Source organism: Bactrocera latifrons, unplaced genomic scaffold, assembly GCF_001853355.1.
Source record: "Bactrocera latifrons isolate USDA-ARS-PBARC rearing strain unplaced genomic scaffold, ASM185335v1 scaffold_56, whole genome shotgun sequence".
In the NCBI taxonomy this organism is placed as follows: domain Eukaryota; kingdom Metazoa; phylum Arthropoda; class Insecta; order Diptera; family Tephritidae; genus Bactrocera; species Bactrocera latifrons.
Genome location: NW_017537223.1, coordinates 505,897 through 522,805, shown reverse-complemented (window position 1 = coordinate 522,805; position 16,909 = coordinate 505,897). Strand labels below are relative to the sequence as shown.

General features: G+C 39.9%; 1 protein-coding gene across 1 annotated transcript in view; it reads right to left on the bottom strand.

Moving 5' to 3' along the window:
• The window catches only part of LOC108974481, an 81,919-nt gene extending 80,740 nt beyond the window's left edge, over window positions 1-1,179 (bottom strand). Inside the window, exon 1 of the mRNA XM_018942340.1 lies at window positions 553-1,179. Coding sequence (XP_018797885.1) covers window positions 553-956 — 404 coding nt within the window. The 5' untranslated portion in view covers window positions 957-1,179. The remainder of the gene's footprint in view (window positions 1-552) is intronic.
• Between the last annotated feature and the right edge of the window lie 15,730 nt (window positions 1,180-16,909).

The following is a 16,909-nucleotide window of genomic DNA, read 5'->3' as shown; positions in this document are numbered from 1 at the left end:
CAATATTTGTATACTTCCTGGGTTCCTGAACAGCTGGCAGTAGAATTTTTAAATTTTCAACAGCTTGTTTGTCCTTCATTTTCCACTATTTGCTTTTCATTCTTTTTCGTTTCCACTTCAAATTGCGAGGGGCTATTTGGGAATTTTTAATTTCCCTACTCAATGTTTATTGCTTATTGATTGGTTTACGTTCGTTATCTCAAATGAGAAGGGTGTCATTCCTTTGTAATTTCGTTTTTTGGTTTGCTCTTTGAAGCGCTCTTAATTAATTCTGCAGAGCGTAAGTAATTTAAGGAATTCTTTAGTGAACAAAAGAAATAAATAAAGCAACTGAGATTTCCTCACGAACTTATATTGCCCATTTCTTGGCAAAAATATAATAATCAACCAATTTTAGTAATAATCATACTTAAAAACCTAGCTGTAACATATTGCCTACATTTAGGCGTAAATACTAAAGAGCTGCCTTATCCTTTTCAGCAATGTATTCACAAATTGCAAAACTATTTCATTATCGTCACTCAAATATGCACTATTTCCGTCAGTACTCACCTGGTCAACATGTTGGCCCGATTCACCGCCACTTCGGCTTCAACACGAAATCGATCCTGCGCGTAACGATCGACCACGCCTTCGCCTAAATTTAACGACGTACCCGCCTCACAATTAGCACCGAGCAAATGTTGTGTTTCAACGATTTGCAAGAACTTCGTTACGACATCGCGACCGCGCATCAAATTTCGACGATTATTACGCGATATCTCGTCCCAATCGTAAATCTCGTCTTCGTTTGCCGCATCAACAACACCGGCTAAGAACCGATTCGTTTCGTCGTCTTCGCCGTTATCCGTTTCGTTGCCGTCCTCTTCACTACCATTAACGTCTGCACTCACATCACCCGTATTACTCACAGGGAAACCATGTGCATTACGATTATCCATATGGCCGTCGTCCATTGTTATGTCGTCAGCATTCTCTAGCACAACATTTTCGAAATTAATCTCTTCAATCTCGAAAGTCTGCTGTCGGTCTAAGCGAACGCCACCGACACTCGTGCTTGCCAACTGATTAGGCTCTTGTGAAAAGTTACTGTTTAACCAGATTGCATCTTGGTCCTCGGCTCCACTTTTAATGGGCTCCAAAGTGCTCAAAGTTACATTGTCTTCTTCAGCAAATGGCGCCGTCTCGTTGCTGAACTCAATGCTTTGGAGTTGTGACACCTCAATTGCGTCATGCGCCTCATGCGAGTGAACGAGGTCTTCGCGTTCCGAAGCGGCTATTTTTGCCGCGCCACCGCCAGCATCATGCCACGCGCTTCGCTCGTTTGTGGCAATTTCATTTTGGTGCGCCACAGACTGAGTCTGATTTTTCCACTTCCTTATGGTTGCGAGTTTCGGTTGCACAAAATCCTTTGTTGCGATTGTCGGCAGCAACGTTAGTTTTGTTGGTGTCACTGTTTTCTGTACGAGTTGCAATTTCGTTGTTGCCTTTTTTGGCTCCATAGGAGCGCTTGTAATGGTCTCAACAAAAGTACCGTCGTTAAGCATTTTGGTGACTAGTTCATTTGCTGCACCAATCAAAAGTGTTGCTGATGTTGTAGTTTGCTCAGTGAGCTCAGCACTTTCTGCGGCTCCTGTGGTTACATAGCTTGAGGTTGTCGTCATGTATTCGTCGTTTTGGTAGACATCCTCCATGGAGTTGACGGATATATCTAATTCGTCTGCTAATTGCAAAACCTCATTCAATGCACCGTCACTATCGCTGGTGCCATCCATGTCGGATGTCAATATGTTATCACTAGCGTCTTCACTTCCGTCGACGCTATTATTGACCAAGTCTTCATCATTGATTTCATCACTAGCATCGTCATTATCTGCCGTGTCGTTATCGCTATCCACGTCTTGCTCATCACTGCGGCTGTTGAAACCTTTTACTTCGTCCGCATCTTCATCGTCGGTGGAAGTTTCATCCACGCTGCTATTAACAGTGTCGCTGTCGGCCTTGTCCTCCATTGTGTCATCATCCTGCATGTCTGTGTCGCCCGCAGCACTATCTTGACCATTTAGTAGTTCCACATCCATTGGCCTACCCTGCAGGTGCTCGGCGGTCATGAGGCTGCGATGATGGCTCTTCGATGTCTTCACACCGAGAGCCTTGTCCGCGCTGTTGCGTATGCTCTCCATTATCTTCTTCATATGCAGTTTGCGTATGCGATGTGTCACTGGCGCCTCTGTGGTAGCGATCGCACCAGGACCAGCATCTGGCGTGTCGGTGGTTTTCGCAGCTTGGTGGGAGTAATCCAGCGATATGTGCGAATTTTCAGTGTGTTTTCGTTTAATAGCTGAATGCAGTGCTGCAGCGGCAATTGAGTGCGACCGCCTTTCGGGCATTGCATGTGTGGCAGGTTGCACTCGCTGCACCGGGTTAATTTCCGCCGAGCTTACCAAAGAGCCATTCGCATCCGAGTTTAGCCAATAATCACTGCCGAATAAATGCCCATTGCCAGTTTGTATGCTACTGTCCGCATCGTTGCTCCAAAGTCCGCCTAACCGATTTTGGTTTTCGTTGAGTTGTTGAGCAGTCATCCTGCTCTGGTGCACGGTGTGATTGTACGCAATGCTTTCTGCAGCACCGGACATCAACTCATTATCATAGTCGCTGGCTATAATGTCACTGCTTGCTGCATCCGCGGCGTTTTGTGAAGTATTTGCGGAAATACTCCTTTCGCCCACACCTTGTGCTCGCATGTTTACTGCTGCTTTGGCATTATCGTTTCCTGCTGGCGTGTTTTGTGGTCGCATGGCCCAGAGGAGATGCTCCTTCTCGTTGGAGTGTCGCACCTTAGAGCGTCCGTGACGGATGTTATATAGGTCAGTGTGTTCGGAACTCACTTCCGCCTCCGCGGACTGCAGCACTGCGGTGGATGCGGCAACACCAGCATCCGCATGCAAATTGAAGTTAGAGCATGTTTGCAACAACAACATCAGCAATACAAACGGCCGCTGGTAAGCTGTGCGAGTCCACATCGTTTTGCTGATTGCTATTGGGAATGTATCCACTAATTATCTAATGTTCCAGCTTATATATTCTCTTTGTGCGTGTGTGTGGAGGAATTTCAATTGATGGAAGCGCGAGTTTTCTAACGCTTCATTCGCTTGCAGTACTCTTTAGAGCGCCGCTACTTGCAACATTAGTCGTCTCTGCTTTGTTGCTTCTCTGCTCCTCTCCCTTTTTGCTTTGACTTATACGTCTCAGTCGGATTTGTGGTTGGCTTTACTTGCACTATTTCCACTATCTCTTCCACTCGCGCTTAATGCGCACTTCTTTAATACTTTTAAAGACGCACTTAATTGGTGCAATAACAAATCCAATGAGTGCTTAATTGCTCTTGTCGCGGTCTCATCTGCTGTTGGCGTCATGATTTCGCGGGCGCGGCAGAAGTGGCATCACTGTTGCCTGATGTGTTGACACTATGTGGTCAGGGTTCATGGATGCCTCGTTCATGGCGCATCAATTGCGTAAATTAAATTCTCGATTATCGGCTATTAAACGCCAATCGTTTGCCAGCAGCCGAGCAATCGCGTTAGGGAGAGGAGGATTGGCGAAGAGCGTGGCGGCAGTTTTGGCCGGAAGTCAGTTACGGATCTGCAAAATAAAACAAATTTTACTGCAGTTGAAAGCAATTCGTATAAAATATCTGAAATGAGTCTTTGTACAAAATGAAATGGCCAAACTTATTTCGCACGATATTAAATACACTTTATTGATAATTACACCGTAAAGCATCGGTTGAGCTTTACAAATTTAAATGCCTTTTATTGTTGATAATTATTCAGCGTAAGTCGAATCGGGCTTCAGCTTCTCTGAAAGTAATACCATGAAATGGTAATGAAAAAATATTGTTTCCTCGTACTAGACATTTCGAATATTTAAGAATTTTTCACCTTAAAATTGCTGAAGGAAAAAAATTTTTAAGTTTATGGAAATTTTGACAAAATTTTTAGAAGATTACTACAACTACAAAATGAAAATCGAACTTCGCCTACGAATCTACGAAAGTAAGAAATTATGTTTATTCATAAATTTTAGTGACAACATTTCGTATATGAAATATTCCCCTTTCGGGTCTGTACATGCTTTGAAGGCATTATATTTTTGGAAGAATTGTTTAAGAGTGCATACAACTGCTAAACCTTCCGGGGAAATCCCTTACTTTATAATCGATGTATATTTGACACACGTATATTGAATTTCAAATGACAAATTTTATATCTATAAAGTTTTGACCAGTTTTGATACGCAGCGATATCAAATGAAGTACCAACACGTAGTGAAGCAGTAACGCTCATCGTTCATGATGACAGCGCTTGACGCGAATTTCAACAGGCTCTGTGGCCTCACTAACTACAACACTTTAAGTGTTTCTTGCCCATTTGGGACCAAATGCTTAAAGCGGTGTCTTAGCAATGCAAGATAACTGCACAAAGATGCTCCATGTCTTGAGACGTGCTTTGCCATCAAACTGTGAATAGTAAGCATATTTCTACAGTCCGTTTCGTTGAGTGACAGTAGGAAATTCATGTATTTCTGAACCATCGCTTTACAAATGACGTTTACACACCAGTAAATCGTTTAATCTTTTATGCCATTCTTCTAGATCGTTGTAAATACATATTTCGGTCACATTTCCGAATTACAGCTGTCTGCCATTCTTGGCAATCTCTCATTAGCTTCGAAGACTTTGTGACATCCAGTAGAAGTTAAGCCGCTTGGCTCTGGAGAATAAAGTAATTATCTTGATTGCTGTTTGGCTGGCCATGTAACAGGCTCTACGAAAGTAGACCATACTCAACCATAAATGAGCCTCACCGCTGAAGATGATTTTTCGATGAAAATCAGAATCTTTTTTCAAGTTGTTGCTCGACGATTCTGGTGGTCAAGCGGCCTCAGTTCTTGCGTCAATTTGATCTTGTAAGGATGTAGGCCAAGATCTTTTCGCAGTATTCACCACAACAACGTGACCGTCAGATGCCCAAGCCTAGAAAAAGTCATGTGAAATACTGATTTTGGTCTTCCTCAATTAATGGGCTAGTGGCAGCAATATTCTCGACACTACGGGCTCTTCTTTATCTAACTAGAACTAGTACATTTTGTACTGTACCTGGGGATTCAAATTTTTTCACCTGACGCTCAATTGTTGATCTCAGAGGACGTTTTATGACGAACATAAGTTGGACATAGCGCTCTTAAAGTTGACGCTACTGATTCCGGTAGTAAATTTTAATAATTTAGACTCGTTGTTGGATCGTATATCTTTTCATTACTGAAGAGAAATGTCAAAGGAAAGGGAAAAAATATGAAGTCGTTTGCTGTCCCTATCGGGTTTCTTTTGTAGTGCCCCTATTAAAAAATCTTATTATGTGTTAACACCGGAGTTAGGGCCTAGCTCCGCGATTTTCTCTAAAGCCTTACTTAGGACAGTATATCAGTATATATATTGTCATTATTCTAGGCCTTGAAGATCACACCATTATCACTACCATTCCTTCGGTTAATTTATGTACTATCACTAGTAGAGACTGAAAGTTGGAAGACGTTTTAACATGCTTCAAATCACAACTCATATATCCTTATATCTCCGCAGAATATACATATAAATACCATATTCTTCTTTTACGTCGAATAAAGACCACTTACTTTCTAACTATCTTCTTTTGCATCGAAGGTTTAAAAGTTGAAGAAGAGGGACTCATAGTGATGACACAATGGAAACAGAAGTTAATTATTTGATTAAAAGCCAAACTTAATTCATAAATCAATTCGTTTTGTTTAACCGAAGTATTCAGTCTCTAAATTTATAAAATAAAGCACAAACGGAAACGTTCAAAACTGGCTAAATTTGTTCCATTGTCCTTTAAAATGGATATAACGCCTTTCCGTCACGCATATCAAGGCACACGGCTAATCACTGCGGTATCGCTGCTTTATTTGAATAAGCTACGCAACAACTGCTGAGACGAAATAATATTTCTCAATTACAATTACGCAACTCATAAAATGCCGACACACTTTAGATTCGGTTAATCCGAAATGCGACAGAGTTGTTTATTTGTTCAAGCGGCACAATTAAGGCACCATAACGCAGAGTAGGCATTCACTAAATGCTGGAGAATGTACCACTCAAGCAGTCACGTGTATGTGTGTGTGCATGCATATGAGGCGTGTATGTTCAGCGCTCGTTTCCGAAAAGTTTGAAAACAACCAGGCGGATTCCTATAGAAATAGGAAACGGCAACAAACAAGCATGGAACAGCGAGAAAAGTTACGCGTGCAATACACAAGAGCACGCGCGCGCTTAACCACTTATGAGCGTTTTCGGTTCCTTGGGTATTTATGAATACTTATGAGTGCAGGGCGGCCCCAACGCCTGCAAAAGCACAAGCATGCCCGTATCGAGTGCATACAAGAGGCTTAAATATGCTAAAATGTGTGGTAAAGCGGAAATTTTTAATTGCTGCTTAAAGGCAATGGGCAAGAAAAGAGCGCACACTCCTCTGTTAAAGAAAAGCACGACGTGAATGACGAGCCAAGTGACTGGCAAAGTGGCAGGCATCCTTCTATACGTATGCAAAAGTGGGCTTAATACAACAGCTTGCTTAGTGTGTGAGGGAGGGAGTGTGGGAGTTCGGATGAGGGCGCGTAGGCATACGACTTCAATGTCAGTGGCAGTTGTAGCAAGCGGCGCTCCAACATTAATTTTCACACTTTGGGAGTCTAACAAAAGCGAACATGTACTGTTTGTTCAGCTGCGTAATTACCAAGCGGTATGAGGATCTATACGCGATTTGATTGCCTGGTTGCCTACTTCTGTTCACGGATCTTATGAAACTGATGTCAACATAAACATTGTGAGGCGATCATTTTCGGGTAATAAAAATGGAGATAGTAAAGTAACATTTTCACTTTCGGCGCAGCGTCAGCTTTCACGCTCAACGAAAGCCGTGTAAAGCTTTCAAAATCCGCATAATGATGCCTCATGCCTTGCTTTCTTGATTTGGCGCAGCTGCAGAGTTGCTGCATTGGCCCAAGGCACCATGTGTCATGTTGCGCTTTCCCCCGTGTGAACGTTCGTGGAAACGGCGCATGCATTATTTGATAGCGCGCCATCTGCCACTGATGCCTGTGTTGCCTCAATAATTACACTCACATCAATTCACGCCCTGTCAGGCTGTTGCTGTTGTATCGCCACTTCCATTAGATATAAGGCGTTATAAATAACAAATTGCAATTCTTTCCTTAATATGTCTTTAAGGTATATGTATGCATTTGTTTGGTGCAGACAAAAGCCCTTAGCCCCCCTCAGTAACCCAAGTCATTAACTTTTTTAATTTAACATACATACTAATATGACACCAGAAATCAGTTGGAAATCTTACTGAAGTATGTAAGGTTCAGCAGCGCTCGAAATAAGCCCATCTTTGCCAGTTCAATAAATACTATTTCTTTTGAACTAGGTTATCAAAATTGAAAACAAATTATTACAAAAAACTGACTCTTATGAGTCCTATGTTCGTTACTATTAATTAAGTTAATCGAAAAAGTTCGAGAAACAATGCTTGAATATCGTCGTGATAGCATAAGAGATATAGCAGGTGATCTCATTATCACATATGAATCGGCTCAACACATTTTGGTTAGGGTTTTGGGTATGAAGTTATCAATAATATTGACTATTTGGAAACGTTGTTTCATACTTCTAATCAAATTTCAATTAATTTTTTTTTTTTTTTTTTTATTTATAATGAACTTTAAGGAACCAAATATGTACCATTTTTCTCAACCAATTTTTGCCATTTTTCCGCTAGCATTGGAGATATGCGACTGCAACAACATCTATTGACAAAATACGAAAAGGTGCAAACGAGATGCTTGACTGGAAAATACGAGGTTTCAAAGGATAAGCTCCTTTTCGTTATATTAAGACATAACTAAAATGTCCCGCATTTTTAAATGGTAACACAAATATAACCTAGATATATCTAAATAAAATTAGCCTAATATAAAATTGTCAGAAAAACTGTCTATGTCATTATATGCCGCATCCTTGATGCCCGTAAAAAAATTACAAATGGAGCAATACTTTTTGCTTTACAAAGCTCCAGTTGGTCTGTGGTTTGGTGCACTTCATTTAAGCCCAAAGTATTCTGAAAATTCAATAAAAAATTTGCATATCAATAACAAATGTATTTACATGTGCAGTCAGTCAGTCAAGTCAGTCCTTAAAAGCTCTTCGATTTCCGACCGTTTACTTCCGTAACAGGTGCGTCCGCATTCAGTTGAGTATTTTCAAGCGTTTGTCATTGAGTGATGAGTACAATTTAAGTGTCACAACTCACATGCTGACACACAAGAGTGGCGTATGATAGAATTTCATTCATTTATTGTTGTTGCTGCAAGGCATTACCATTTGTTTCGCAACACAACCGCACAAGTGTATGTGTGTTTGTTCGAATTATTGCCTTAACCTGATAGTGAGCTCTCGACTCTTCGAATGGCCTCTGTGTTTACTTAAAACGAATTGAATACTCTGATGGCAACCTGTGTATGTGTATTTGTGTGCGCGTGTGTGTTTGCTGTCCATTCTGTGTACACAAATAAGCGTCCGTCCATCGAAAGAATGGCATAAATGGAGTGCTCATGGGTTATTGCTTTTAGAATTCATTTCGTTTTATATTACCTTTAGAGTCGATAATTTGAACCTGCTTCCACCCATATGGACCGGGGTAATAACGCACGTACACACACATTGCCAAGCACCTAGCAGCAATCGATAGCGCCCACTTTGCATTGCTTTCCATGCGCGTACGTCCGAAAATGTTTCCATTTTAATTAAGTTCAAGTCCTTTGGCTCCAGCACAGAGGGGGCATTTCATTACTTTCACTTTTACTTTTCATGATATTTGGTTTCAATTTTAAAGATTTGGTTCTTGAGCTATTCTTAGAAATATTTATATGTTAGAAACGGCCCTTAGAAGAGCTAGAATTGTATGTGTGCCCTTCTTTTGCAAGTTTTTGTTGTTCTCTGCCCAAATTCTCAACTAAGAGGAATATATTTAGGACTTTTGTCTTTTCGAAGACCACTCTTTGCAGAGTGGGGACAATCGAAAAGTTTGTTAGCTGCACCACAGAAGCACAAATATATGCCAGCTTTCATTGGATCATTCTCGGCAGTCGAATGGCATATAAGCATCAATATTCATTACTCATACGCCATGGCAGCCTTGCAATGAATACCTTTTAGACATGCTTGGCTTATCACAAGCATTCTGTCACAAATTTTATTGATATATTTTATCACACAGCTCAATAATAATTTAATAAATCACATCACCGGTGATTAACGGTGAATAATAGTTATGTGCCATCTAAATTCATAAATAAATTTATCTCTCTTCATTTGCCATATTTTCATGAGTTTTAAATTTGTTTGTTTCAATTATTACAATTTCTTTGATTCTAGTAAAAAATCGATCGGCTGCGCTATAATTATATAGCAATGTTTGCATTACGTGAATGCCGAAAACCTGTTGACAAAAAGTTGAGAATTTCATTAAAATTCCGGCAATGTGCCACCGCATCTTTGTTTTGCTTTCTAGGCTTCACTCGCCCACAAAAAGTGCACACACATATATGTTAGAAGCATTTATGTATGTCTTTGATGGCATCCAATATAGTGCTTTGCACGCAGAAGTTATTTCACACGCATTAAATTTCCACAAATTCTCGAATAAATAATGCAAAACTTATTTTTAGCACAAAAGTTTTCTAAATATCAGAAAAATCCGCAAAGTAATATGAATTGCTTAAGCGTTTAAACGGCACGCACACACAGACAGCTCCACAAGCGCTGTGAGCAGACACGACGCTGTGCACCAAAGCGCATGGAGGCGCAGTGAACGTTGGCGGACGGGCAAGCAAGAAGTGGAACGAAGACTTTGCTGCTGTGATGATATTTTTGATTGATGCCGCCACTGCGCGCCTGAATAAAGAATGACTTGCAGAGTTTTGATTACTATTCAAGACCCCAGCGCCATGTAAAATCCGAGCTATTTTTAGCTTTCCATCTAAAAATCTAAGGAAGTTGATTTCTTTATTGACTACAAATGAATTTCCAAAATGACTAAGGAAGAGAATAACAGCGCGGATGTACTACAATATAATCGGATTCGATGGCACACGAAATAAGTTCGAAAACCAAAATTAGGGACACTAAAGCACTCAGTAATTATTTTATAGGCTTACGCTCACGTGCTGAAATTCGTGAAAATGCAGTGGGGATACGGCGACTACTCGTATTACTCTAACCCTTGCTAAGCTCTATAGAGCAATGCATTGCGATGGACTGTCGGCGCCAATGCTGCTGGCTCATAAAAATGTCGCTCAAAAAGCTTGTGCAAGGACAATGCGAACCAGCTTTTGTGCACCACTCTAAAATAGTCTGCTGTTGCGCCTAATCTGGAGGCCGCCGGATTAACTATTACATTATGTTTCACTTGCCGCTTCACTTAAGTATTTTTTCCTAAACGCTTTTAGCTGCAGACACATAACAAAAGCTGAGTTTAATGCGCAATTTTCTGCTTCACTTGTGTAAATTGCTTTAATGATGTTGGCTGTGCTCACTCCACAGCGCACTGCGGCTGTTGATGGAGTAATATTAATATTAGTCACTCATACGCTACGGCAAACGCATACTAAACAGTAAAGCTGCTTAGAAATTCCATCAAACTAGAGCACGCGCCAAGTACAACTACTGCTGTGATGATGATAAACATTAATGCACACACACATTCTTTATGCATTCTCCAGTTTCCCTAATTTAATTATATGGAATTGGGTTCGAAACTGGGCTACAATTATTTGCTAGTCTTGAACAGTTCCAAGTTCAATGTTTTATTTACAAAACATAGTTTGTCTTTAATATTTTTACACCAAATATAAATTGGAATTTATGATCACAGCTCCAACAGAATTGAACAAACCAAACTGTTATATATAGTTTTTGCAGTCTAACGATTAGATCATAATCATATTTTAGCACATTGGGTATTCGACAAAGTCTTTAATTTCACAGACAGTTCATGCTGTACCCAAACATCGAGCTTCCTTTTGGAGCCAGTCTTTTTTAAATGTTCATGGCTGCTCATGTGATGATCCTGGTTAATCTTTTCCATAATTCCATCGTCTTTTTCAACGTTAGGTCGACCAGAGGGAGACGTATCTTTCACATCGAAATTTCCTGAACGGAAGCGAGCGAACCATTGTTGTGCTACACAAAATAATACAGCATTATCTCCGTAATCTTCCCAAATTTTATTGGTGGATTGTATGGCATTCTTCCCTTTTTTATACAGTAATTTCAAAATATAGCGAATTTCTTTGTTATTTTCACACATTTTTGAACAGCTGTAACTTTTTTCAATCTACTTGAATTCAATTTTTCACTTTAGTATGACGCAATGTGAGCGGTAGTACTGGCATCTATTGACAAAATACGAAAATACTTTTTCGACTACCCAATATTAGCAGAAAAATATACATAGATATTTGCCGTAAGCTGCTGAGGTAGCCGCACATGCACAGTTGAACTCGAAGTAGTCAAAGATTACAACAGAAACCCAAAATATTTTGAAAATTTTGACTTTCTTCTTTTCAGTTTTGCTTTTTTTTTCAGATAGAAAAATCGAAGAATTTTTGATCCTGAAAAAGCAAACTTACTCAATTTTCACAGAATTTATGAAAAATAGATTCAGAGGTTTCCCAATCATTCACATTCATTTCATTTATTCATATGTATATAACATGCTCATTGATTCGCCCACTCACCTGTCAGAACAAAAGTCAAAATTGTCCTTGATTCCTACAAATCTACTTACCAATGCAAAATATACCAAAGCTTATGGCAAATATTCTTTCCATTAACAGTGCTCTGTGCTACTGAGGAGGAGTCATATTATTTTTCCTTGAATTTTTAATTTTGAATACACTTGAGTTACCAACTTACATTCATCGCTTGATCAAATTTCTTTCATTTTTAATAGTATTAAATGATTTGCTTTCTCTTCATGTTATGTGAAAATTAAATAAGTTGCTTTCATAACCAGAGGCTATTAAATACCGAAATAAAGCTCAACAATTCGATGTATTCATTTAAATGTGTTCTCTATGTTTTAAGTGATGGTGATTGTTAGTTTAATGAAAGAAAATATTCCAATATTTTTTACTTTTACTTGATGTCGAACATTTCTAATTTTCCAAGTTTTTAAGTTTATCTGTTCACGTGTTTAAATGTCTATATTGATTCTTAGTTATGCTTTCTTTCTCACTACTTCTGTACTACGAAATTCCCCTAATTCCAAACACTATGAATACTGGTAAATTTGTCGAATGCCCCTCAAAAATGCTACAAACGGTTAATGGAGCAAATAAGTTGACAGTTATAAGGAACTGAACTCATGCATGCGACTAGAATGATTAAGAAATTGAGGAGACATATTACACTAAACCAAGCAGCTATTTCTGCCGCGCCCCCTTAAGCTTTGCTCCGCCATTACTTGCTTGTAGGCACACCAAGAGAGTGTAGGGGGCCCACACCACACAGTATTTAAGAAAATCAATTTCACTTATTTACGACCAGATATAAATAAAATAACACACCTGCTAGCGCAATTTGGTTAACAAATTGTAGTAATTCGCCTAGTAACAACACCTGAAATGCACACGCGCACAGTTTTCGGATTTTTTCTGTGAGTTAGTACGTAAGCTTATAGTTATAATATGCAAAGCTTGGCAAATAAACTCTTCCTATTGCTACAGCTAGTTGTTTATATGTTGACTAACTGTGTTTGTAATTGTTGTGAATAAAGTATTTGAGCATGGCGCTAGGGGAAATACTTTGCAGTAAAGCTGGGTGGCAGCACACATAGAAGCATGCATAACATGAATGCCGGCACATAAACACACATTTTAACGTTTGCTTATGTATGGTATATATATGTGCATACATATACTATATAAAAGTACATGTGCGCCGGTTTAGGGTGCTTGCTGCGGTAGGTGGCTCCCTTGAACCACCTAACGCTGCTCCAGTCTAACTATTGCATGAGCAGCTACGGGTAGAGAATACTTTTGGAAAGTGTGCTGCCAACGCACAAGTATTTAAATAAGCACATGCATAACAAGCAGCTCAGCCTCTTACGACAGCAAATACTTTTATGCGCACAACGGGGCGTATGAGCAACTTTCTCAGATGGAAATATAAATCGATTAAAGCAAGAGCAAATAATGCACAGCCAAGTGCGCACATAACTGCTTTCGTACACCAGTACAGCTAGATAGCGCTTTTGGAATACCTGACGACTTATGTTATCTGGAATTTAAGGCGCACTAAAAGTATTTTAATTTATTTGTTTTGTGAGTCCACCGCACCGAGCATGCCAACTATTTGGAAAACAACAATTATGTTTATTGACATTCTCATTACGCCTTTCGACATGCTTTAAGCTGATAGTCTGCAGCCACCGACGGCTTTTTAGCTTCCAGCAGCTGTTATTTTAAGGCATGCTAACTCACTTACTTAATTAACGCCGAACCACCGCCAATTCACTCTTATCTGCAACTACCCACGCGTTCCGAAACTAGAATTGCTTAAATCACAGTGTCCCAGTTGCGCCAAGCACCGTTAATCAGTGCGAAAACTTTTCAATCTCTCCAAAGGCACCGTGCAATTATCTAAGCAGCCGCCACTACCAACGACAGCGTTGAGTATATTGTTATGAAACTACTTAAATACAAAACGCCGCGCAATAATGACTTCTGTTGAGAAATTATCCTCGGCAACTTGCCACCTCAGGCACTCGCATCCACAGCTGCAACGGCCAAATTTATTATAATGTTTTCATTACGTTTATTACCCGCCGCACACCTTGCCGCAAGCACAACAACAATTGTATTTACAAGAACAATACTTCAGTGGCAGCCGCGTTGACTTGCTCCGATACCCGTCTAAATAGTACAACAATAACAAACAGCATAAAACAATTGCGGAATGATGGAATGAGTGATGCCTTGGCAACAATTATTCTGCTAATGATCTACATTAATTAATCATTTCACTTAAAGCTTCCACTCGGCAGCAGCGCCATAATGATTATAGCGCGATAAGATAGGGATTATGCGAAGAATAGCCGGCGCACCCTTTTTCTCTTTCATTTGAGTTATATATATACGCGCGCTTACTTAATATAATTCATAGAAATCCATGAATGTCAGCAGCTGGGAATATCAGGTACAATAAAGGCTACTTCGGTTATATGCGAAAAAGCGATACAGTACTGGAAAAAAGTAAAAGACAACAAAAGAAAATAATAATTCCGCTGCACCGAAACTTAATACCCTACTCAGTTGCAATTTTTATAGCAATAACTTCTTTCTTGATTTTGTGTCAGTCTTTATGACAACTGAAGTGGTCCGATATGGGCTGTTTTGACAGCAGCTTCTTGGAGAATAAAAGAGAGTGAGAATTTTCGAATCGATATCTCAAAAACTAAGGGACCACGCCTGATCATTCAAAATCGTACAGTGTATGTCATGAAACTAATAGGACTGAGTAAATTTAAAAAGTGTTGTGGACCAAACGTTACAATTCTTTAAAAACTTTCAAAATAGACTCCTTCTACGTCGATGCAACACCCCCAGCGCGATTTCCACGCATTGAAGGCGTCACGGAAGGCATTCTCCAGAATAGCTTTGAGAGCCGAGGTGCTTGGACCTTCTTTGTCATCTCAAAATGCTTTCATCGTCTTTTTCAGGCAAGGAAACAAAAATAGTCCAGCACGTTGGCTGCGATGTCTTGTCGGACTTGATTGACCCTTTCGTTTGAGTTTCTGGAGACTTGGCTTAGTCGACGGTCTGAGTTTAAAACATTGCGCACACGAACCACATTGTCGGTGTTTGTGGAAGTCGCAGGACTCCCAGCATGATCATCATCAGCAACCTCTTTCCGACCCTTCAAAAAGGCCTGGTGCCACTAAAGCACATCACTTCTTGCTATAGCAACAACTGGAAGTACAGTAGCGGCGGAAGGAAATCAGTCCTATTACTTCGTACCTGTTCTGGGTTTAAGAAGGCATTCAAATCTTTTCATGTGTTCCGCATTTCCGAGATTTGCCGAAGAGATGCCCATGACGAAATCGTAGATAATCGTAAGACGTATGAGTTGTAAGTTAAGATAATATTGCCTGACTATCAAAAAAAAAAAACAAAAAAAAATAAAAATACTTTTCTCTTAGCTCAGCTTTCTAAGTAAGTATTAAGATCTAATTGAGGGTCACCTCTTCCTCATTTCAGGGTGTACCATTTCAACACTTTTTTCTCAACTGCACAGCCTATGTTTGAGCTGGTCTTAAAGGATTCAGAAGCTTCGCCGCTTTTCTTTAGCTTTATAAATGAGAGATATATTAGCTTTATTACTGGCAGGTGGCACAAAACCAGTAAATGGTATGATTTATACTCCCGTGTATGTAATGTAAGATATCTCGTCAATATATTTATAATGAGAGGTATTATGTCAGAAATTGATAAAATCAGACCGATGGCACTTGCGAAATTCGCCTGAATAGTTGATGCATTCACATTTTAAACTAACTTCATCGAACTAAAAATTTCAACTTTCGAAATAAAGCATTAATTAGGATCAACTAGGAGCGTACCAAACCAAGTGCCACTTCACTACGAAAAAAATCGGTCATACTTAGGTGCTCAAATAGCTCAAAGCGCACCAAACTTTGCAAATGCAAAAGCATTGATATTCCCCTCCGACACACACATCATGGTTCGCTATTGTAATCCCTGACAATACTTCGCAAATAGTTAGTAGCTTAGTTAGTGGGGCATTTGCACAAGTCATCAAATCAAATAGCGCCAAACTTCTAATCCCATAAACCTGAATGCCAGCAGCTAGTAAAAGGCTCAGCCGCTCAGACAAAACCGAATAAAATACGCACACTCACTTGGTCTAAGTGTCTCACTTGTAATACGTTGTGATAAAACAAAGCAACAAATTTTCGGCTGCAACGGAAACAATAACGGACTAAAGTGCTTAAGTGGATAGCCACCATCAACCGCTCCCCCCCACAACAGCACGGCCATTACACACAACGCCTAACAGCACACAATATCATACACGGGTGTGTGCGTGTGTGGGCAGACGCATCTAAATCAATTGATGGCTCCACGCAGACAGAATGTAACGATAGTAAATTTGTACAAATGCTTGACATCCTTCATGCTGCCTGCTGCCATGATGGCAAAATTGATTTATGTCATAAATTAGTAGACAGACTCGTCGAGCTCACAGGCCGTACACGACTTGTGTATGTGTACGTGTGCTCCGCCAGACGGGTGGATAGACTTTCCCAAAGCAATGTGGCCTTACGCAGCACAGTGGAGGCGAAGATAATGAGAAGGTGCACTCTGCCGATAATGACTGAGCTGAGTAAAATGGGAAAGCTGAAAGCGCTAACATTATATGGGCCATAAATTATCGAACTCACATAAATACTTGTAAGTACGTATGCATGTATGTGTGTATAATGTTTGTTCTAACACGCTCCTCCACACCGCACAGTTATTGTATGAAACAAACATATACTTGTTGTTTGTGTTTCATTTCTGTCGCTCGTATAGTATATGTATGTCTTATCTCGATTTAACACAAAAGCAGTTGTGCATGCATGCGTGCGTTTGTGTTGCACATTTACAGGCGCATGTTTGATATGTGCTCGTAACATTGAATTTGAAAAACCTTTTATGTCGAAATATAAACATTAGAACAATCAAATAAATTCGTTGA